General features: G+C 39.8%; 1 protein-coding gene across 1 annotated transcript in view; it reads left to right on the forward strand.

The window, feature by feature from the left end:
• Positions 1–10,008: 10,008 nt before the first annotated feature.
• Positions 10,009–23,893, forward strand: part of COL1A2 (collagen type I alpha 2 chain) — a 69,175-nt gene continuing 55,290 nt past the window's right edge. Inside the window, exons 1-6 of the mRNA XM_042476300.1 lie at positions 10,009–10,159; positions 15,535–15,545; positions 16,065–16,082; positions 16,885–16,920; positions 21,159–21,242; positions 21,782–21,838. Coding sequence (XP_042332234.1) covers positions 10,090–10,159; positions 15,535–15,545; positions 16,065–16,082; positions 16,885–16,920; positions 21,159–21,242; positions 21,782–21,838 — 276 coding nt within the window. The 5' untranslated portion in view covers positions 10,009–10,089. The remainder of the gene's footprint in view (positions 10,160–15,534; positions 15,546–16,064; positions 16,083–16,884; positions 16,921–21,158; positions 21,243–21,781; positions 21,839–23,893) is intronic.

Here is a 23,893-nt window from a genome sequence, read left to right on the forward strand (position 1 = left end):
AGGTGGGAATAAAGTAAAACTGGGAGCGGTTTCATTTGTGAGGGCTACCCTGGCAAATCCATTACTCTTAACATTGTTTCTTTCCCAAGAGATAATAGCTTTGTTAGTCTAGTTTAGCATAAAAAGACATAAAAGGAATTCAGTAACAATTTTGGAACTAACTGGAAAGAAGATACATTTCTATATTTGTGGATTCAATCCACTTCATCAGACACCTTGACATCAAGAGCGCCCCAAAATACCCTTTTCCCCCAGCTATGTCCATGCCAAAATGTCAAATGGAAATGACAATGCACTTTCCACACCCGTGCTCTACACCATACCACTGTAGATGCATGAGCATATGCTATAAACTCTTTAAAGCAGGTAGGAAAGGCATTTGATCTTGTTGTTCTTTGTTTTATTGTCTTGTTTTGGTTTCTTCCTTTTACTTTTACCTAAACTACTGAAGTGATTCTGTTTGTCACAGACTCCATAGTACAGTTCCAGTGACAGACACTTACCTTTATTCTCTTGTGCTGCTTCACGCAGTAAATACATCTCTTAGTTGATAACTAAGTTATTCCTTTTCTCTTTCTACTTTATCTCACTGTATGTATCTGAGAAGCACCTCTCAGAGCTCTCAGGCTTTCTTGAGGGTCCTCTAGACAAACCAGGATCCTGATATATATCAGCTAAAAGGTTTTTTTGGACTGGATATAGCTTCTAGAAGACACATTCCAGTCTCAAACAATGCCAAAGAACAAAAAAGACCCAGCTGAAGTGACAAGAAGTAGCATCTTGTCACCAAAAGAATTACTTCTGGTTCCTGCTGACCCTGCTGGTTTGCCCCACCAAGCAGGCATGTAATTCTGTTCCAATTTTGCTCTCAAGAAAAGCAACAAGTAATTTTTAGCAATTTTCATCCAGCTGCAATACAGTCTTTGAAAATTTGCACATGATACTTTTGCACAGAAAACAGCATTTTCTGCACAATGTTTCAAATACAGGAAAATGCTATAATTGGGGGGTTTGTTTTGTGCAGATAATATTTACAGCACACAGAATGCTGCTTCTTCTACATAAAATGTTTTCTGTGCAAAATGGTGCCACGTTTCCACAGAATAAGTGCTGAACTGTGAAGCTCGCCAGTCCAAGATTCTCTGTGTCATAATATACACGTTTTTCAACTTTTTTTCAAATGTCTTTTAAAATATGCTTCCATGTCTATTGCTATGTATCAAAAAATGTCCCCCTGATCTTCAATGCATTGTCGTCCTTGCCCTAGAAAGACTTGTTCTAGGGGACCCATTGTTCTTAACGTAAATTCAATTGATCCTGATACATATTTAACTGAGCTACCAATAATATGTATTCTCTTTAAAGATGATAGTATCCAAATTTAGAATTAAGAAGAGCTTGGACAAATTACTTTTGTACTACAGCTCCCAGAATCTAATAGGCCCTGGTGCTATAATCCAAGAAGCAGCTTTCCCAAGTTCTGAAAATGAGGGGTTTGTTTGTTGACTTGCCTCAGGTGTAAGACATGCTCTTTATGTCCATATGCTTGTGTGTGCACATGTGTGGGCATGAATGTGTGCAACCTAAAGTGAATTCAGGAGTGAATAGAGCACACCCAATTGCATGGATGAATAATTAGGTTATATGGGAAATTAAGTAGGCTTTCTACTCTACAGTTTTTAAGAGTCTGTTTGAAAATAACATGTGATTAACTCATTGGTAGGAGGGTAGGACTGTGCTCTCAACAGCATCTTTGCCTTACCACATTGAATGTGCAGCCTGTAACTGGTGGCCATATGCAATTCTAGCACAGTCAAATTGCATACCTTCCAATGTCATAGAGAGGATATCTGTGTGTTCAGTATATGTAGCCTCCTATAATCATATCAATGGCTTCCTTCCTGCCCATCCTCCTGCCTTCCTTACCCCATCCCAAATTCCTGAAGGGTTTTCTCTGGCCACTGTATGTTGTATCCATTTGCTTTGCAAGATTATGGCCTGCAATGGTTTCTAAGGATGACTATAGAAAGTACAACAGCTTGACCACTCTGTTAAATTTAACTGTTCCCATGCACTTTATGTGGGGCTTCCACGAACTGGTCCAAACATTAAAGGTAACAGAATACAGCAGCTTAAAAACTGATTAGAATTCATCTTTCAGCATGTAAGATAGAGTGGCCACTCAACTCAGAAGCAACAGATAGGAGAAAACATCTACATGAAATTGCATATGCTGATTTATATATTTCTTGTTATTTGCCAACAAGTTGACTTTGACATGGTGTTCCTATAATGAGAGACTCTAAGAGGAGGGCAGTCATCAGTTGCCCTGCTCTTAGCTTTCAAACTCAGGTCCATGGCCTCTTTGATTGAATGAATCCACCTACAAGTTTAGTGCATTCTCCCTGTTTTCCTATTAGTCTCATAATATGTCCAAAGTATGAGAGCTTCAGTTTTGTCATCTTGGCTTCTAATGAGAGTTCAGGCTTGATTTGCTCTTGCAGCATCATATAGGAGTTGATAATATACAGGTGCAAAATTAACAATGATTTTTATAATGGAACTGGATTTTAATACATCTCACCCAAGTGAAGAAAACTGTGACAAGTGTGCCAGTAGAGAGTTGATCAGGTGCTAACAATGGACAGATAACTCTGAGGTCCATCCTGATCTCCCTCTTTGTGGTTCTTTATCTTTATTTCAGACTTGGACTGGACAGCCCATCAACCGGAGGAGAATAATAAAGAACACATGACTTGACTTCCCTAATGTAACAGCTCACAGAACTACATTGGCTGTTTGTTTGCTATTAGGCCACATTTAGGCATTTGTTGCTTGTGCAAAAAGACCCAAACAACTTGGGATCAGGATATTTAAGGGAGAAAGTATTCTCTTGTCAACTTGTTTAGTTATTGAGGTTATTGGAAGAAGTGTTCTTGCATGAACTCTGCATGAGCGCAAGGAGATTTTAATGTATTAGTTCCCCTCTCTGTGAAATTTCCTGCCACTTGTTAGAAATGGGCCCTTTCACACTACACATCTGTAGTATTATGGAGTTCATCACATGGGAGGCTAAGTGCCTAAATCCCATGCAAAAACAGGATTTAAATCCAGGAAAAATCCTGTAAAAGTGGGATTGTTTTCACACTCATGAGGGGCATTGAGCATCAATGTGAAAATAAACCATGCAGAGTGGATAAAATCACCCATTTTTTTTTACTTTCTGAAAAATCCTGAAAGTAAAAAACAGCCGATATTGTCCGCTTTCTGTGCGGTTTATTTTTGCATTAATGCTCACTGCCCATGATGTCATCTGATAATGATTCTGCTTTTGTGGGATTTTTTTCACTTTCTGTACACATTAATAAGGAATGTCATGTGAACATGATCCTGCTTCTGCAAGATTTCCCTGTTTTAAATCCCATTTCTGCACAGGAAAAACCCCATGTGATTCCAACTGCCATGGCAATGTGCTATAGAATTTTGTTCCTGTAACACCCACAACATGATCAAAACAGAACAAGATAAAATCTAACCCCAATTAATTCATCAAAGATATCACCAACAAAACCTTTCAAACAGCCATCAACACAAATCCATGCCAAATTCCATGCAAGCTGAAAAGCATGCTGGCAGAACAGCTTCAAAATGATTACACCTTCTCTTTTTCTTCATGTCTTCAATTATTGTTGTGCTATCTGAATCTTAATTCAATTTTATCATAGCTTTGTGGGCAAAAAACCCTAGCACTTTGGAGCTTCCAACTCTGCCACATCCCAAAGAGGTGAGCGATGAAAGATTATTTGAAGTTCCTGTCACTGGACATGATGCACTGATGAAGACTGTGTCCTCAGAACCAGGTCCTCTCACCTCCACCTGGCTGCTCATTATTTGTGATGTGCCAAGTAAATTTCAAGTCTCTTAAAAGACAGGAAGGGGAACATCCACACTCTTAAATTCCTGTCTCTTCCTGCCCCTGCAGGAAGAGTAAAGGGGATGTAGGATTCTGGTCCAAAACAGACTGCAGAAATATTCCAGTTTGAGATTGCTTTAACAGCCCAGGCTCAGTGCTAGGGAATTCTAGAAATTGTAGTTTTGTAAGACATTTAGCCTTCTCTGTCAGAGAAGGCTAAATTGCTGCAATAAACTACAGTTCCCAGGATTCTCTAGCACTGAGTCAGGACAATTAAAATGTTCTCAAACTGGATTATTTCTGTAGTGTGTTTTGGACCTCTGTGCTCTTATTCAGACATATTTCCTCCAAATGCAGATAATGTTGCCAGCTCTCCATGTAAAAATAAATTGCAGATGAACAGAAAATGAAAAGATTTTATCTGCTGCAAGTTTAAAACATCCAGGTGAAATGCTAGGATTCTGAACAGCCACAATGCACAATGCAACATTTTGTTGCAGTTCCTACTTGATTTATTAAAGGAACATGTACTTCGTAGCACCTTTGATACTAACTGAAATAAGTATGTAACATAAGCTTTCATGGATTCCATCAACTTCATTGGATTTTTGTTTGTTCATTTATTGTTGTTAAAAGGTGTTGATTGTACAGTACTTTAAAACTAGCTCAGTCATTCCTTTCTATTTGTGAGATTTCAGGCTCACCGAATCTGTTTAGCTTCTCAATAGAATCCCAAGGTCCACCAAACAGAACCAGATCTCTAACAGTAACAAGGAGGATTTGCCATACATTGGAGCACAACCCTATGAACTGAGAAGTCCTCAGAAAGCAAATTTCAGACTGCAGCATTGAAAAGAAGGAACAAGGGTGCCTCTGAACACAGGCTTGATCGGACATTTCTTTGAAATTTTCTATGTTTTTTCCCCAAAACTTTGGTCCGAGACAGATGGGCCAAAAGCGGCATGGCGGCGGCAACACTAGGGTTCCAGACAGTGCAAGCAACCACACGGTCCAGAACCTTAGTGTGTAACGCAGCGGCCTAATGGCGGTTTCCCATACACCCAGGCACCGCCATTCTTGATGTTATTTTTACCAGGTTATTTTTACTCCAGAGGGACATCGCACAGTTTGGCAGTTGCGGCGTCCCTCCAGAGTTAAAACGGACGCCTGCAGACCACCATTTTTGGGTGGTCTGTCTCAGGCCTTTTTTCATTTTTAGTAGCTAATTGGGTAGAGGGGCCCTAAGTGCTGCTGTTGTTAAATAACTGGGAATAAAAATGCTTGTTGGTCTAACAGTGATCAGAGCTCTACAAGTAGATTCTGTCTATTTTCTGTGCACTTATGTTTCAACTTATTTATGATCAAATATATAGAAATGATCATGAGTTTTCCATAGTCCTTGTTAAGATTATCTGTGTGATAAATAAATAAATCAGCAATTCTTTCCAGCTAAGATAATTCCCAATTAGAATGATACAATTTTTTTCAGTTTTCTGAAGAAAAACAACGGGGGGGGGGGCTGAAAATGTAGTTTGAAACCCATAAATCTCATGCTATAATAAATCATATCCAGGGTAGTCATGTTGGCCATACAGCAAAGTACAATAACAACCAGAATCCACAAACAGCAATGCCCAAATGCACAGAATACATGATGCAAGTTCTCTAAGCTCCATTGGCTTCTTCATCAGGCAAAGGTGTTTAAAATATAGGCCTGTGATTCTAACACTGTCCTATTTTTCTTCCTCCTGTATGATTTTTAACACCTTTGCCTGATGAAGAAGCTAGTGAGCTTCCAAAGGTTGCATCGTGTATTTTGAGCATTTTGGTTGGTCCAATAAAAGTATAATTGTTTTGTCAAATTCAGATGTTATTTTGCTAAAACAAATCAGTTATCTTAAAGGTGCCGCTAAATTCCTCCATCTCCAATTTCCTTTTTTTTAATGTACTGAAACTGATTGACATTGTTGTCCCTTTGAACACTGAAAAACTAAACACTTTAAAAAAATATATTTTGAGAGAAATCCTTTTCAAAGGCTTCTCCTTCCAAACTCCTGGGAGTGCAGCCTCTACTGTTTGCAGCACAAGAAGCAATGCAGGTAAGGACATGTTGTAGAGGGCAGGTGACAAACAGAGCATCACAAGGATCACTGCACAGGAAGCAAGTTAAGTGGAATTTAATCTCAAAAGCCAAAGAGAGTTGGTTTTCCATACCAGACAATTAGCATATTTTTGCCTTCTGAAACAGCTTTTAATAAGATTTCTTTTACTCCTCAATTAATAGGACTACTGGATATGTCTGAAAAGAGAAAGAGCTGGAAGAACTGGAAAGCTGTACAGATGTTCAGCAGCTTGTGCAAGAAAAGTAAAATGAAACGATCCCAGTTGAAACTGTGGAAAATGCAAGTTGGTTTTGGTGGGTCCAACAGCAAAAGGAGAGGATGGTCTGTAAAGAAAGTTCATGTGTGTGTGCATTCAAGTATATGCACAATTATGGTGACCCCCTGAATTTTAAAGAGGTTTCTTAGGCAAGGAATACTCAGAGGTGGTTTTGCCAGTTGTTGCTGTTGTTGTTGCATGCCTTCAAGTCAGTTTCAACTTATGGTGAACCTAAGGCATACCTATGATGGGGTTTTCTTGGCAAGATTTGTTCAGAGGACATTTACCAGTGCCTTCCCCTGAGGCTGAGAGCATGCGACTTACACAAGGTCACCCAGTGGGTTTCATGGCTGAGCTGGGAATCAAATCCTGGTCTCCAGAATCACAGTCCAATATTTAAACCGCTAGGCCAGGCTGGCTCTCTTGCCTTAGGGTCCCCATAAATTGGAAATGATGTGAAAACACACAAGAAGAAGAAGAAGAAGAACCAACTGTGTTATTTCTGCAGTGCAGAGACAGCCTTAGAGGGCTGCTCTCCTTTTCTGCAACTAGTTACTGCTGGCTGATGTGACTTGGCAGGAATTTTCTTGACTTTGCAAGAAAAAAAAGGGAAAAGAAGAAGAAAGAAGAGGGGGATAGAGGGAGGAACTTCATCTCCTGGGGCTCCTCTTTCTCCTTCCTTCCCCTATGATGGGGAGGATTTGAGGGAGGAAAGAGGGAGGCCACAGAAAAAGTTCATCCTTCCAGGCTTTGGGCATCCTGGTGCTGATGCCTCCTCTCCATCTGCCCACCTGGGGATGCCAAGGCAGGGACTGGATTGTCAAGGGAGGGACCAGAGAAGGAAGATCTGCCATTCCAGATGGGATGGAAGGAGGCTTGGCAAGCGGCTGTGCCCACGTCAGCCTCCCCAGGAAAGAGTGGGGCTGGCGGTGGGTGGGAAAACTAGGCCTCCTCTGGGATGAGATGATGCTGGTGGACAAAGAACCAATCCAAGGAAGCAATGGAAAGCCTGGGAGGGATTTATTCAGATGCCAAGGTTCCCTTGAAATCCTAAGCATGCTTTCTTGGAAACCAGCTCTCTCCCAGCCCTTGGGATGTGCTACCGACTAAGCTCTGGCAGGCCTCTTTCTCTGAAAATAAAACCATACGGCAGTAGTCACCGCTCAGATGGAGAGGGAACCAGTTAGTCAAGAGACTGAAGTGAATTCCTCCAGGCCTAGAAAACTGATCCTTGCTCAGAGCTCAGATGGAAAGTCGCTCTTGTCTGGCCTCATATTACCCCATCTGTAAAATGGGTGCATTACCAATGCTTATATTAAACAAGATTGAGACTGAATTCCTGAATATTTCTCTCTGAAGAAGCATGCTAAGAAAACACTGTTAGGTTCACCTTAGGGTTGCCATAAGTCAAAAGTGACTTAGAGGCACACAACAACATCCAGGTTTAGACAACTGATCCTTGTTCGCTCCTCAGATTGGAAAGTTGTTTTTGCCCACCTTCACATGTCCCTATCTGTAAAATGGGTATGTTACCAACCCTAATATTTTTAATCAAGGGCCCAAACACACTGCAGAAATAATTCAGTCTGAGACCATTTTAACTGCCCTGGCTCAGTACTAGGGAATTCTGAGAGCTGTAGTTTGTTGTGGCACCAGAGCTCTCTGACGGAGAAACCTAAATGTCTCACGAAATTAGTTCCCAGAATTCCCTAACATTGAGCATGGACAGTTAAAAGTGGTCTCAAACTGGATTATTTCTGCCTTGTGTTTTGGCCCCAAGTTAAATGAGATCAGGATTGAATCCTTGAATTTCTGCAGGCTTGGAGAATGGATCCTTGCTCGCTTCTTAGACAGGAAAGTAGCTTTTGCCCATGCTCACATGTCTGTAAAATGGGCACATTGCCAACCCTTTTAATTTTCTTAAATCCCCACTTTGCAGATGGGGAAATATGAGGCTGGACAAGAGTGACTTTCCAAGACTGAATTCCTGCATCCTTCCAGATTTAGAGAACTAATCCTTGCTCACCCCGTAGACAGGAAAGTCACTTTTGCTAATATGTAAAATGAACGTATTACCAACTGTTGTTTTTTTTAATCAGGATGAAGAAAGATCAGAATTGAGGGTAAGTACAACTCTCTTTAAGCTGTGCCATGCTTAGACTCTGTGGGCTGCTTTCCCATATTGGGGGAAGGGGAAAGTATATGGAGAGAAGCCAAAAAAAAATTGGAACAGAGAAAGGAGATGCCAATGGTGTGTGTGTGTTGTGTGCCTTGAAGTCTGTTTTTGACTTATGGTGACCCCTATCATCAGGTCTTCTTGGCATGATTCAGTCAGAGGTTTGCCATTGTCTTCCGCTGAGGCTGAGAGAGTGTGACTTGCTCAAGTTCTATGGCTGACCATTGCAAAATGGAAACTTAGTTAATCCTTTCCTGCGTCGGGATGTCTGAAAGCTCCGAGCTACAAAGGTTAGTCCTAGGTTTAAAAGAAATCACTAGATGGCATCATCAAGACTGGGGAAATTTATTGTCCTAACTTTGGACTATGGACAGGTGGAAATCCAGTGGAAAAGGAGATCTGGAGAGGAAGCACCCTTAGCAGGTTTAAGGCCTTTATGCAGACCCTCATCCCCAGAGGATGGGCAGGGAAGGTCCAGGGTGACCAGATGTCTTAACCACAAAGGAGGACAAGGCACCATAAAATGTAGGGCAGTCAGGAAAAAATGGAAGACACAATCAAATCAAAGCTCGAAACATTCACATAAAGATAAATTTGTGCTTCTTAGTCCTGCTCAAAAGGGAGGACCTTTTGGAAACTCTCTGGCACAGAAGGTGGGAATGGAGGACATGTCCTGGAAAAGGAGGACGGCTGGTCACCCTGGCTGGGAGGACCTCCTGCTTCCTTCACCCGGGGGACAGGACCTGGGCAGCTCCTGCTGGGAAAGTTGAGGGCTTCGGATGCCTGCCTTGTGTGCAACCCACCCACCAATGATATTAATTAATTAACATCTCCCTAGCCAATGTGTGTAACTCACCCACTAATAATTATAATTATTTAATTAATTAATTAATTAATTAATAAACCTCTTCTCAACCAACATGGGCAACTCACCCAGCAATAATAATAATAATAATAATAATAATAAATTAATTAACATCTCCCCAACCAATGTGTGCAACCCACCCACCAATAATTAATTAATTAATTAATTAATTAACATCTCCCCAACCAACGTGTGCAACCCACCCACCAAAAGAAAAAGAAAAAGAAAAGAAAGAAAAGGGGGGAAATGGGGAGAAAGAGGGAAGGGAGAAAAAGGAAAAGAAGAAGAAGGGGGGAGGAAGGAAAAAAAATAATCCATCCAGCCAGTCAGATTTTCCTTTATAAAGCCTCAAAAGTGTCCACGTCCTCAAAAAGAATGGAACCAATTTAAGGCTCTTTCCCTCCTCTTTCTTTCTTTCTCTCCTCTTTCTTTTCCCTCCCCCTGGGCGCCTCCCTCCTCCTCCTCTTCCTCCTTTTCCTCTGCCCTCCTCGGCGCTCTTTCCTCTCCTCTGGCTGCGCTCTGCTCCTGAGGAGGGCCCCTCCCCTCTGCTTTGGAACCCTGGCTGCGCTCTCCTATTGGCTGCGACGCGCTCCAGGGCTGAGCCGGAGCCGGTCCCCCTCCTGCCGCCGTATAAATAGGGCCGCCGAGGGCTTCCTTATGTTAGCATCCCGCGCCCCAAGGAGTGTATGCCTGCGGTGTCCCTGGGCTGGTTCTGAAACACAAGGAGTCTGCATGTCGAGGCTGCTGCACTAAGACATGCTCAGCTTTGTGGATACACGGATTTGGTGGCTGCTCGCAGTCGCTTCGTGCCTAGCTACCAGTCAATGTAAGTTGCATTTCCGATTGTGGGGAAAGATGGGGGAAAGTAGGGCTGCATCCACACTGGAGGGATAATCCGGTTTGGTTCAAGGCTATGGAGGGCCCCACAACAAACCCCAACTCCCAGAATTCCATAGCCTTGAGCCAGACCATAAAGTGGTTTCAAACCGGGTTATCTCTCCAGTGTGGATGCAGTCCTTGGGGGGGCAGAGAGTTTTAGGGGTGGGAGGTCTGATCCCAGGGAGACCAGATGCTCCTAAGCTCCAAGGAGGACAAGGCACCTCAAAATGGAGGACGTGCCAGGAAGAAATGGAGGACATGGAACTAAATCAAAGCCATCAAAACACCACTACCAAATGTAGATTCATAGCAAGACCAATTCATGCTTCCCAATGAGGCTCAGATTGGAGGACGTTTTTGACATTCCTCCTGGACAGGAGGTGGACATGGAGGACAGGTCCTGGAAAAGGAGGACGGCTGGGTCACCCTGGCGCATACATGTATTTGTTTAGATCCGTCCAGGTCTTAGCTAGATCTGTCCTGTCACCTGGCACATACATGCATTTATTTAGACTTATATGGGTCACACTTCACATACATAGACTTACTTAGATCTCTCTGAATCTTAGATCTATTTGGTTGCCCTTCACATACTTACATTTATTTAGATCTCTCTGGATCTTAGATCTGTTTGGTCGACCTTCACATACATAGATTTATTTAGATTTCTCTGGATCTTAGCTAGATCTATCTGGTCAGCTTGCACATATAGATTTATTTAGATCGATCTATTTCCAGAACCAGAACTTAGGCAGGTTACTTAGGCAAGTCCCACAGCTAGCTTTCCTCTTGGATGGGGGATTCTGGGAGTTGCGATTCCCCCCAAAGTAACTATTCCAAGCTCAATCCATAAACCCTTTGCCTTGGGGAGATGAGATGCCCATAATAGAGTTATAGCCCCACACCGATAAAGGACAAGATTATTCTCAATTTCCATAAAGTTCAGCAAAGAGTTCAAACTTAATGAAAACATAATAAACTCGCCACTTCTTTTCTCCATCCTTGGCTGGTAGATAGTGTCTGGGCAAGAATCCAACCATCTCCCCATCCATTTCACACGGACCCCATTTACCACCCCTTTAAAAGAAAAGAGGAGAAGGACAAGAAAACCCTTAACCAATAATTCAAATAAAAATATTCCTTTTTAAAAAAAAAAAAAAGTGTGGTGGGACAATCACGTGTGACGTGGAGAAACAGAGAGACTCCAAAAGGTTCAGCACAATCTCCCTGGAATAAAATTGTAAAGCTGCTCCACATTCTGGAAAGAATTCGGAAAACAATAGAGGACCAAGTCCATAGGAGCAATGGCTTTCTTTGGGCGTTGTACATGATCTTTGTCTGGAGTTGGAGGATGCTCACAAGGCGCCCTCTAGAGGGAAGCAGGCAGAAATGCAAGGACCCTGATCTTGCGTGTCTGGAGTCCAGATGGACCAGCTCTTGCGCAAATGATGTCATCGACGTTGTTATTATTATTATTATTATTATTATTGGGAGGATTTGGTAGCTCATCGACTACACCAATCCACAAGAAGAGCGGGGAGAGTGTGGAATTAACTCGAGTTATTCAAAACCCTTTTTATTTCCTTTGGATGCTTTATAGGGAATTACAACTGCCGGGAACGTTGTACATGTTTTGCTCTTTCTGTTCAAGAAACAAGTAAATATGGCTAATGGATATTCCAGGAATCTTCCATCACACTCTATCAAGCCTTAGTGACCTCTTCTGGTAGAGAAAGCACCCAGACCTTTCCCCACAATATCATTTTTTGAAACAAAAGTACAGGGTGATGATATTTGAGTGTTGTTCAGCACTCAGCTGGATATTCAAGTAAATTATATTGTCTGAAATACTAGTCATCCTCATGTAAATATTTCTAGTTAGTGAGTGAACTAGTGAATTTAAAACACTGATTAGGCAGCAACTGCTAGATTGATCCCAGAAAATATATATTAACTTGATACCCCAATGTAAGATCAGAGTGATTTTTAACCCCATAATGCCCCTGTGATGTTGGGTAGGCTGAACCCACCTAATGGGTGTATGTCCCTTGACGTTGACTGTCGTCTTATGGGGACCCCATGAATCCCATAGGGTTTTCTTAGGGAAGAAATACTCAGAAGTGGTTTGCCAGTTCCTTCCTCTGAAATGCAGCCTAAAGCACCTGGTATTCACTAACAATCACCATCCAACTGCTAACTAGGGCTGACCCTGCTTTGCTTCCAAGATCAGAAAGGATCTGATGGCTGTAGGGTATTCAGGTCCTCCACCCAGCACTAGTTTCCATGATTATCATTTGGGGATCCATTTCTTTGGTCCAAAGTAGGCAAACTTTAGCATTTCATCTGTCTATGAAAAAATGTTTGGCACAACTCAAAATCTTACATGCTGCACAAGCAGAAGTAGATCCCATGAGACACTGTCACTCTGTTTCACGTACTTGGAATAAATGGAAGTTGTGGTCTTCAAATTGGATCCTGCAGCATAAAACACTCTGTATATTGCATATAGAAATTGCCACGCATAAGAAAAGGTTTTACCCTGCCACGTTTTGTCTGGCAGACAGCTGGATTGAATGAAGCAACCTGGAATCCAGAGCTTCTGTTAAAGAGTTGCTATAATTAATTATTGATCTGTAATCCAAAATATTTTAGGAACATTTTTGTCTTTACAATTGCATTCTACACCCCCAGTTTTATCCTATCTTGTATAGTTGTTTCTATATTCTATATTCAGAATTACTTCTCCCTCTAGTGGGAAGAGAAAAAATAACAGTTTTCGCAAGCGATAAAAACTTCCTCCGCTAAATAAGTTTGGTTTACAAGTATTACATTTTCAAAAAGAATGTAATTTTGGAAGAAACATGAATTTAATTTCTCCATTCACCCAGTGATTCAAATCATTACAAATGTGCTTCACATAATATGAGTATACTAAAACAATATTTTCTGTCATAATCCGATTTCCTCATGATTTAAAGCAGTATGAACTTTTTGTTATTTGATGCCACCATTTCTACTAAAACTAGCAGCAGTACAGATAGTAATAGTAATGATGATGATGATGATGATTATCCATTTGAGAGAGTTATAGATTTGTCTTGCAAAAAGTCATCTATCATATAGATTCAGTTGCAGTCCTGGTGGGTTGCATTGTCAATGAAGTGTACTGAGTTTACTCCGGGTTTTAGTCTAAACTTTAATGGAACTAACCCCCAAATAGTTTCAGTGCCTTGGATAGCTCTTTTCGAGTTCAGACAAAAACCTAGAGCAGATTCACCATGGAAGCCACCAGCTATCTCAGGAGTTCAATAAAGATTAAGGCTCATTAAATGTTGCTCAACTTACCTCTGTGCAAACATGAACAAGATTTTGCACTTGGCTACTCACTCAGAGCATGTACTTTTCTTTGGGTGTGGAGCTTTTCCTACCTGTCCCTCCCCTCTTTCCATGGCACTAACACATATGTGCTGATCTTCTTCATCATTAGCTGCATGTGAGACTGTCAGATGCCAAAACATGAAGCTCTTCCTGAGAAAATATACAGTAGTGACACTTTTTGCTCTGCTTCTTGGACAAAAACCTCAACCTCCCCTTCCTCCCCCCCCCCTTCTCTCTAGATTGAATAAGCAGTGTTCCAAATGCAGTGGGCCCTTGGTTTCTGCTGGGGTTTGGACCCCCTGTGGAAACCAAAATCCATGGATGCTCAAATCCCATTATACGCAATGGCATAGTAACATGGTCTCCCTTATATAAAATGGCAAAATCAAGGTTTCTTTTCAGAATTTAAAAAATATATATTTTCAAGCTATGGACAATTAAAGTTGGAAGAAACCACAAGGGCCATCCAGTCCAACCCCATGCCATGCAGGAATTCACAATCAAAGCATCCCCAACATGCAGAATCTGTCGATACATAGAGCCAGAGCAGGGTAGGAAAAGAAACTGCTGGAGTATCCAGACTAAAAAACCCATGGCACTCTAATTCCTACAATGTGTCTTTCAAGTGGCAAGCATAGCAGTCTATGCTGAACTAGCAACCCTGTTTAGATGGGGTTTTTAAAATTATTTTAAAATGTTAATGTAATGTATTTATTTTGTTGCTGTGATATCCCTTCAAGTCAGGTCTGATTTATGATGACTCCACCATAGGGTTTTAGCAAGATTTATTTATTCAGAGGGGGTTTGCCATTGCCTTCCTCTCTAAGGCTCAGAGAGTGTGACTTGTACAAGGTGTGCACAGTGTGTTTCCATGCTTGAGCAGGGATTTGAACCTTTGTGTCCCAGATTCCTGTTCCAACACCCAAACTATTACACTGCACTGTTGAACAGGTTTGTTAAAGATCGGTTGGAAGCATGGTTAAATGCTGGGCTCGGTATTGGGAGATCCGTGTTCAAGTCATCGCTCTGCTATGAAACGCACTACTTTTAGCCAGTTATTCTCTCTGAGTCTGACCTGCCTTGCAGGATGGTTGTTGTTGTGAGGAGAGCCTTTTATGCTGCCTTGATCTCATAGGAGGAGTCTACAGCTTTCAAAATGTGGGATGGATTAGACTACAGTGAAGTTACACAGTAGTATAGCCGAAATATGGGGAGTTGCTTTGAACATGCCCAGTGTGATCTTTTTAAGCCTTTTTCTTCAAACAGTAGATCCCTCCACAATGCCACATCACAAAATGTGGGGGCTGGGAGTCATTGATGTTTTGGAAACACAATTCCAGAACCCTTGGGTATACAGAACCAATAGTCTGGCTTTTTGAGCTTGGTTTATTTACATTTTGAGTTTTATATCCTGGAACAGTTAAGTGCACACGTTCTTCCCGTTTTAAGCATTAGCAGAATAAATATTCCCAAAGAAAGAAGATTTTTTTACTAGTGAATTGTCTAACATCTGCAATCCAAAATCTTGGATACAACCTCTCACTGGTCATTTTCAACTAACTGTCACATCTGAAAGAATATCTTTCTTGTTAAACAAAATTAGTTTAATGCTATTTCATGAATTCAGTGATTTGGGGGAAGGTGAAAAAGAAAGCTCCAGAGCATATGCAGTGTTCAATTCAAGGCCCTCTTGCAGGTCCTGGCTTTGACTCTTAAACCAGCTTTTATAGATGTACCCTTTTGAATCTTGAGGTTAAGGGAAAATTCTTTCCATGTTTGATATCAATATGCTGTAGTTTCAGTGTTTAATTAGCTTCAAAATGTAATTTTGCATTTGCATTTCCTATCAGTTAAGATCCTATCATTTTAACAAGTATGAATGGTTGAAATACAAAAATATTTTTATGTTAATTGTCTGTTTTTTATTTTTGTTTGTTTTTTCAGATGTAAATGAGGTCAGTACAATTATTTTTAAAGTGCAATATACAGTGGATGGAGTAGACTAACTAAACTTTTCTATGAATGGTCACTTGCTAATCCTAGTTTCTAAAAAATGCATGGGGAGGCTGCTGATTATTAAGTATGGTGAGGACTGTTTAAAATGTACCCACCCCTAGTTTCCTAATGGGCCGTCCTTCTTGTCAAAAAAAAGTTACCTTTATAGGTGAATGTAAGATTCAGAGGATGTAGCACAGCTGCAAGAGTTACATTGCATGTGCAACCATTTTGGATATTCCTAACGAGATTTTAAAGCACAACATTTTTACAAACATCATTTCATTTGAAAAGCATGAATGACTTCAGGTATGACTTTTAAAACAATCTCTTATCTGCATGATTTAGCAAATGCTAACTAATGTTAGTTCCCCCTCCTTGCTAATTATATTTTAAGCTCATTACTAAGCTAATAATAAATTAGTTAATAATGTGGGTACCTTTAATTATTCCCTAACTTAATATTCATTCTTTTCTAGGCAACGGAAGGACGGAGGGTAAGGCATTTTAAGATATTCTAACATAAGCATTAGGGAATTGTGGCCTTCAGGGATCTTTTATGGTTCTCAAAGAAAATCCCAGTAGATTTGTTTGAAAATAGAATATTTTAAGGAAAATCCAAACTCAGAACGTGAAATTGAAAGTAAATACCATCAATTTGAGGTGAATTTAAATAAGAACGCAGCTAAGACCCTATGCATGCCAGGAGCCTGCTCTTATGTATTGAAAAGGAATTTAAATTAATTTAATGTGGTTTACTTTCACATAATTGTAAGTGGGATGGAACCTGAACCAAATACAAGTTTTGCCAAAATCAGTGGGACTTTGAATGTGTTTAGGATTTAGGTTTAAGTGGGCTAAAGACAGAGTTTAAGAAGTAGGAAATGTGAAGATGTATTCACAGAAAAGGAGTAACTTTAAGCATTCGTCTTGAGGGTGTCTCAGAATTTAGTAGTTATAAAATAACTGTGTGAATCATCTACCTACAAAATATTTGCAAGGCATAGTACACCGCTGAGTTAGAGACTAGGTGTACAATAAATGAATACTTAGTGCCTAATATAGAATTAATCGATAGTATATCTGTATCTGTTTTATTAAACCAACGTTTTAAATAAAAGCCAATACATCCTGTTCAGGCTGTTCTTGAGCTATACGTTACTGATTAGTTTCAGAAACAGTGATACATATGGTACTATTTACTACACTGCCATTAACAGAAGTTTCTTTTTTAACCCTGTATGCTTCTATGCCTAAAAGACTTCTTTAACATTTATATCTTTTGCTTTCCTTTTTCAGGGCCCCAGAGGAGACAAAGGGCCACGAGGAGACAGGGTAAAGAGCTATGATATATATCAATTTTGCTCATTATACTGTATTGAAATCTTTGCAGGAAAGCAATTGTTTATATGATCCTTATAGATGGTGACAAAATTCTGAACTTCACTATTAGCAGTAAAGTCCTATGCATTTCTATTTCAACGTAAGAACCACCAAATTCAGTGACATATTCCTAGGGAAATGTCTATAGACAAGCAGCTTATATCTCCTGAGCCACTGAGTTGGATCTCAATGAAGCTAACTGTGCTTCAGTCCTCTTGAAATCAGTTAGAAAAGCCACTTGGGACTAAATGAAGTCTTACTGCTGATGTAACTACTTTTGTTTCGATCCGACTCATTACGTGCTGTCAGCCTTCTTTTCTCATTTAACTATATAAGAAGGCATTCAGGCTTGTTTCATTATAGTTATCCAGATGTTCTCTCTGTGTGTCTTCTCACACATACACTTTAATTTATATCAATGAGGCTGTAATGTATGATCGAACACATTTACTTGGAGAAATGTTGTGTGTAATTTGGGAAAGTTAAGTGTGGTTAGGAATATCTGTGTAGCATTGTAAGAAATCACAATTTCGACAAACATCATTTAACTATAGAAAAGTGATTTGCAAAGGGTTCGTGTCTGTATTACTTTCATGTCCAATATTGACAGACAGCTGCTAATGAATGGTCTTTAGGTTTACAGTCCCAAATGCAGTCACTTTTAAAACAGTTTTAGTTCAGTGAGGTGTTAATTGCAGTCTAATTAGTGGAGGTTCAACCTGAGAAGGAAAGGGAATGAATGAAATAAATCTAGTGAGCAAAATCATTACGGAATAGGATAAAAATATCCCAAAATAGTATATCTGTCAAAAAGAGGAGAGCTCTTGCTTCCTAGGGTGCATCTACACTGTGGAAATAATGTAGTTTGACACCACTTTAAGCGCTGTAGCTCCATTCTCTGGAATCATGGGATCTGTCATTTTACAGGGTCTTTAACCTTCTCTGCCAAAGAGTGCTGGTACCTCACAAAACTACAAATCCCAGGATTCTGTAGGATGGAGCCATGTCAGTGAAAGTGGTGTCAAAATTGCATTATTTTTCCAGTGTAGGTGCACCCTTTGTTCGTCTCTGCAGTGTAATAGTCACAGTTAAAATTAACACCTGTGGTTTCTCACAATGAGATAGCAGATCTTATGTCAATTGGATGTTAACTTTCTGATCATTACTTTGTGTGGCCATCCTGCTAACTGTCAGTGCAAAACTACACTGTCCAAGCCACAATCTGTGATGCGCACTGTCCAAGGTCTTGAGAGCTCTGCTTATATATCTCCCTTGCCTGTGCCTCCCTATTCTCACCAACACATTAACTGTACCGTGAATCCCATTTTGCCTTCCTATAAGATTTGCACAATTCCCTTTCAAAAGAATCTCTTCAAGAGCTGGAAAACTGTTTAACTCATTCACTTGTATAGATGCCAGGATTGTTATTGTTCCTGAGATATATATAATGTCTCTTGATTGTTAAGAAGACTGAGTAGAGAGAGAGACTATGCTCCGACATTGACCCGAGAGTCAGTTTTTCATGGTGTTTCTGTCACAGAGATATAAGAAGGCATTCCCAAGGCCTCAGAAGGGCAGTCATCAAGTGAATTCATTATCAGAGCTTGGAAAAGTAACATTTCTTTTACCATAGCTCCCTAAATCCCCATACTAGCTGGGAAACTCTGGTAGTTGTTCAAAAACATGGCTTTCTCAAGATGTGCTTCATACATTCATGTTTCTAACATGCATGTGTAGATAAATTGTGTGTCTTTGCATTGCAAAGGCTCTGATGTATGATATTGGCACAAATGTCAAGTAGCCAGGAATGTTCATTGTTTTACATTATAATACGTGTGTATGCCGTGGTAAACATAGATTTGCCTCCATGTAAGATGTGGTATATCCCTATATACGGAAAATCAGACTTTCAAGGCCTACTTCAGGTTAATTGTTTCCTCAGCTGAAGGCTGAAACAAACTAACCACTGCCACATATAACCCAGCACAAGTTGTGGCTCACTAACTCTTCACACACCTTGCTATCTAGGCATCACCTACAGATTATTGCCACCACCACCATCCCAGTTTGTGAAGGCCTTCATAGGCCACAGCCCCCCATCAATGATCAGTAATCAATCAACCATGCTTTGGGGACAGTGCTATACACCACTTGTTTGTTTGCTATGTTTGCTTGGTGAATTACAAGGTATGCTGGCCCCATTTTATACTAGCAAAGTAAAAAAACAAAAGGGCCGAATTTGTATATGTTGTATGAGATGCTCTGGACCCCTTTCCCCCAACTACTCATTTTAGTTGATGCTACAAAGTTAAGTACATTCTGAGTTACCCCGAGGGCTTTGTGTTACTGAGTAACTTGGATGTTATTTCATCATGAGCAGCAGTAGTCTGATGCCTTGTTGGGAAGTCAGAATAGCCCCATCTTGTCTTCACAACATAGATAATATATGAGAATGCCCATACTGTCTCTGTAAAGAAGTCACTTTCAGTGTACCAGGCTTGAACATGGTATATGATAAGGGCTGCTTGCCATAGGCCATTAATATCTGATCATTCAGAAGTACTTTAGGAAAGATTATGACTCATTCTACCCAAATCCAGCCTCTTCACTGAAACAGATATTGAGCACAATTGATATGTGTGTGAGTGTGCTTCTAAAATATATTTGAAACTCTGATCCTTATAATTGTCATTTGGAACACAGATACAGTAGTCCCCAAATCTGCTTAGTAAAAACAGCCTTTGATTTCACCTGTAGCTAAACATAGAATTTACAAGGTAGCATGGGACTATATATCCAAATTGCATGTGTCCATATACAGCCTTTAGTAGTTGTGGAAGAAAGACATTTGAAAATCATGAAAAAGAGAACATACCAAATATTTGTACAGTGGACCCTTGTTATACGCTGGGGTTTGGTTCTAAGATCCCCCGTGTATAACAAAATCCGTGTATGCTCAAGTCCCATTAAATATAATGGCATAGCAAAATGGTGTCCCTTATAAAAAATGGAACATCAAGGTAAATTTATACTTTTTTGGAACATTTTCAATCTGTGTATGCTTAAATCCGTGTATAAAAAAATCCGTGTATAAGAAGGGCCGACTGTATTTCATTTTTAAAAAACCTAACTGATTTGGAACTTATCAGTTGAGTTATGGGAAGTAGTATGATTGCTTTGCCCAGTTGGGTTTATATAATTATAAAACATACATTTTGTGATCAGATTTTTACAGCATACCAATACCCATCCCCACTTTTAAATATAGTCTTTGGATAACCATTTGTTCAGATATCCAATTAGCTATATATTACTTCAGATAGATAGTTTAGTTAGAATAATAATGTTTCAACCATGGTGATAATACCAACCACACACAAACAAAAATAGATATCAAGGATACAAATTACCCTGAATTGCTTTTTTCCCACCTGTAAGTGATATCAAGGACTTAATATGGACATATCTTAGTCTTAAAAAAAGAATTACTGGACCATGTTATATCAAAACAAGTTAAAAAACTGTTGGAATATTTACCATGTTCTCACTCAATACCATAATAAGTGTCTCAGTACCAACATATTGCCCTCCACATGGACTGGAGCTATCATTAGGATTCACCATTAGCTATACTGCCTAGGCATGATATGCAGTCTAACCATTTCTGAATGGCCACACATTCTACAGCCATCTTAATATGAGAAAGGTGCCCTTTTTTAATCCTTATTCGCTCATCACAAGCTAGTGCTCTAATGAAACTTTTAAAAACCATTTTAATAGCTCAGTGTAATTAAGTCCCAGTGTTAAATATGCTTGCAAATTGTTAATGCGGTCATCCTTCACACATTAAGTCCTCCAAACAACCCCATTGTATTCACAACTTGCTCCCAGAAAAGTGTACATAGAATTATTGCCTAAAGCTACAATATTATGTGCATTTAAGGTGGGAGTAAGCTCACTGAGTCTTATCTTTATGTAATCACATTTAAGATTGCACTGTTAATCTTCCAGTTGTCATGAAACAATAAGATTGAGACAGTCAGATTGTTCCAACTTACAGTTACTATAAAGTGCAGAGACATTTTGGATGGTAGAAGATTTGCACTTGAATGACAGCTGTGGTTTCCTCTTCTATTTTGCTCTTGGGTTTTTAAAATATACTGAATTGTACATGTATGTTTTTCCCATAGGGTCCACCAGGTGCACCAGGCCAAGATGGTGAAGATGGTCCACCAGGCCTCCCAGGCCCCCCTGGTCCTCCTGGTCTTGGCGGAGTAAGGCATCCAAAGTTTTAATTTACTGGAAATGCATTGTAGGATCTAACGATGTATATAATGTCAAACAGTTCATAAAATTTTAGCATCATCAAAAATTAGGATTATCTTTTCGACCACATCTTCTCAGGCATGTCTACAAGTGCTGTAGTGTTAACTATTGGTTAAAAAAAAACTCTTAGGGACTCAAAAACATGCAAGGAAAAAGCATTAAATAGAATGTTTTATTTGGTTTCTTTTACATTCCTGCCCTCCATATACTAAAGAGCCATTTTCCTAGTTAGGATTGAAGTAAATAAACTCTTACTGACACAAACGCCAGTTTATACATTTTACTGTTGGCTTTGTATACGGTATAAAATATCTTGAATGCTGATAAGAAACCTAACAGAGCCTTATGTAATGAGGCTATTACTCTGCCCCCTCTCCCATGATTGAACCTTTATCTTCACAAGCGAGAAGCATATGACACAGAAATAGTATTTAAAACCTAAAGAGATTATGATGGTATTAATTTCTCCCCTTCTTATCTCCCACAGAACTTTGCTGCTCAATATGACGTATCCAAATCAGCTGATCTTGGCCCCGGACCTATGGTAAGCAAAAGTTTTATTTCATGCCCAAGTATTGTGCACAAGTCTAAACTCCACTGATGTAAACTGTTACACATCTTATAACACAGCACTATAAAGCCAATTTGTAAATCCAGGTAGTTAGTAGCTTTTAAATTTTGGGGTTAATGGTCTTACACATCATCATGCCAAGGCTATAAGCTTGTCTTGCAGTTCTTGGGGTCTTCTTGTTCTGCTGGTGAGATCCTGGACTTAAGCCCTAAATTCCTGCTCTGACAGCACCCACTGTACTTATCAAAATAGGCATCCAGCAACTCGGAACCTCTTACAAGCTGCATATCATGGATAGGGAGAGCCCTTACTAGGAGGAAGTTTGCAATTCATGGTCATATACAGGTCCCATCTCAGAAGCTGAATGGATTTTAGGTGGGTCAGCCATCTTGTATCTGAATCCACCTACCGTTCTCAAGAGATGTTAACTGGAAGTGAGGAAACACCAGTTGTGGATGGGGGACCAGAAACAGACTAACCACATGGGCCCCCTGATGTTATGGACTGTAATGAATTCTGAACCTAGTCACATATTTCTGCTTCTCACCTGCCAGTAACATTGTCTGGAACTAGGCCTATAGGTTGTAAACCAAAGAATGGTTAATGAATAATAGATCCATTATTTGATCAGAGAAACAATGGTTACAACATAGCACAATTTATTGTTGATAGCTCTTAATTTGAAGGGGGGTGAAAATTTACACAATGCAGGATCAGTTATTATATATTTAGCTGACTAGGTAGCTAGATGGCTGTCTGTCTGTTCCATTGAGATGAAGTTAATGATAATTTGTTGCAAAAGAGGGTATTTGTTTTAAAGTATATGTCTTGTTAATCAAAATCACTTGGCCAAGGTTTTCAAGTAAGACCTATTTATTTCCATCTCTGTTTCAATGTAAGCCTATTTACATGAACTGAAAGCACTGGTGTCAAGAGAACTTGTTTCAAAATATGTATATGCTTAGAATTGTAGCACAAAGCTGCAGTCCTTAAATTCTGGTACATGTCCTTGATTTCTTTGAGATTTATACCCCTTGATGCGAAGCTTGTTGATTTGAAAGTTAATCATATTGATTTGATTTTGATGGAACTGATTTTTGAGTAAGTGTGTTCAGCTTTGGAGAACTTAATTTATATTTCATCCAATCAAAATTGCTCTGGTTGTCTTCCATCCAATCATTAAATCAGTTAATCAAATTAAGACTGTAGAAAGTACCTATAAAAGTAACCCTTTGCAACAAATCAAGCATTACTGAGCTTTAAGTAAACTATCATATACTTCTGGATAAACATGCATAGGCTTTCACAATTAGAATAATTTATTTACTTCCAAGTAAATTGTTTGGTATTAAGACTTGCTTATAAAAATAAGTTGTCACATTTCTAGCATTCTTGACACATACATAATAGAATCTTGGGATGAATTAACCATATTTCCCCACCCCACTTCACACTGATGTAATTTAAATACACACAACAGTTTTGTGTCATTTTTGTACTGACCTTCTAAATTAATGGAAATGTAGGCCACCTTAAATGTTCTGTAGAAGTACCAAGATAGCATGATCATATTGCCTCTGCTCCCCACACTTCCCAGTTATGCTCAAAGAGAGATAACAGCACTACCATCTCCACTCTGCACAAAGTATCCAAGCATGTCAGATGCACCCTAAAAGAATTCTCCATGTTTTTGTTGTGCAAGTTCACAAGTGGGTCTGATAGAGGCTGCTGTGGCCAAAGGATCCCAAGTCCTAGAATCAGAATTCCTGCAAGACATGTACCTCAGGATAGCTTGATCTCCAGGGTTTGTGCTTGAGGGCTGACTGTGTGGCACCTGTAACTGTCTAAGGAGGGAACCATTTTGTAGCTTCTGTTGTGATTAGCCCCAGCATTTTTATTCCTTTGTGGCTTCCGGTCCTTATTCAATTACAATTAGCATAAGAAAGCTTCAGAGCTGTTACCTGATAGCTGCCTGTCATAGCCCACCCTCATACTTATATATGACTCCTATGTGCAGAGATTTCCCTT

Source organism: Sceloporus undulatus, chromosome 6 (assembly GCF_019175285.1).
Source record: "Sceloporus undulatus isolate JIND9_A2432 ecotype Alabama chromosome 6, SceUnd_v1.1, whole genome shotgun sequence".
Taxonomy (NCBI): domain Eukaryota; kingdom Metazoa; phylum Chordata; class Lepidosauria; order Squamata; family Phrynosomatidae; genus Sceloporus; species Sceloporus undulatus.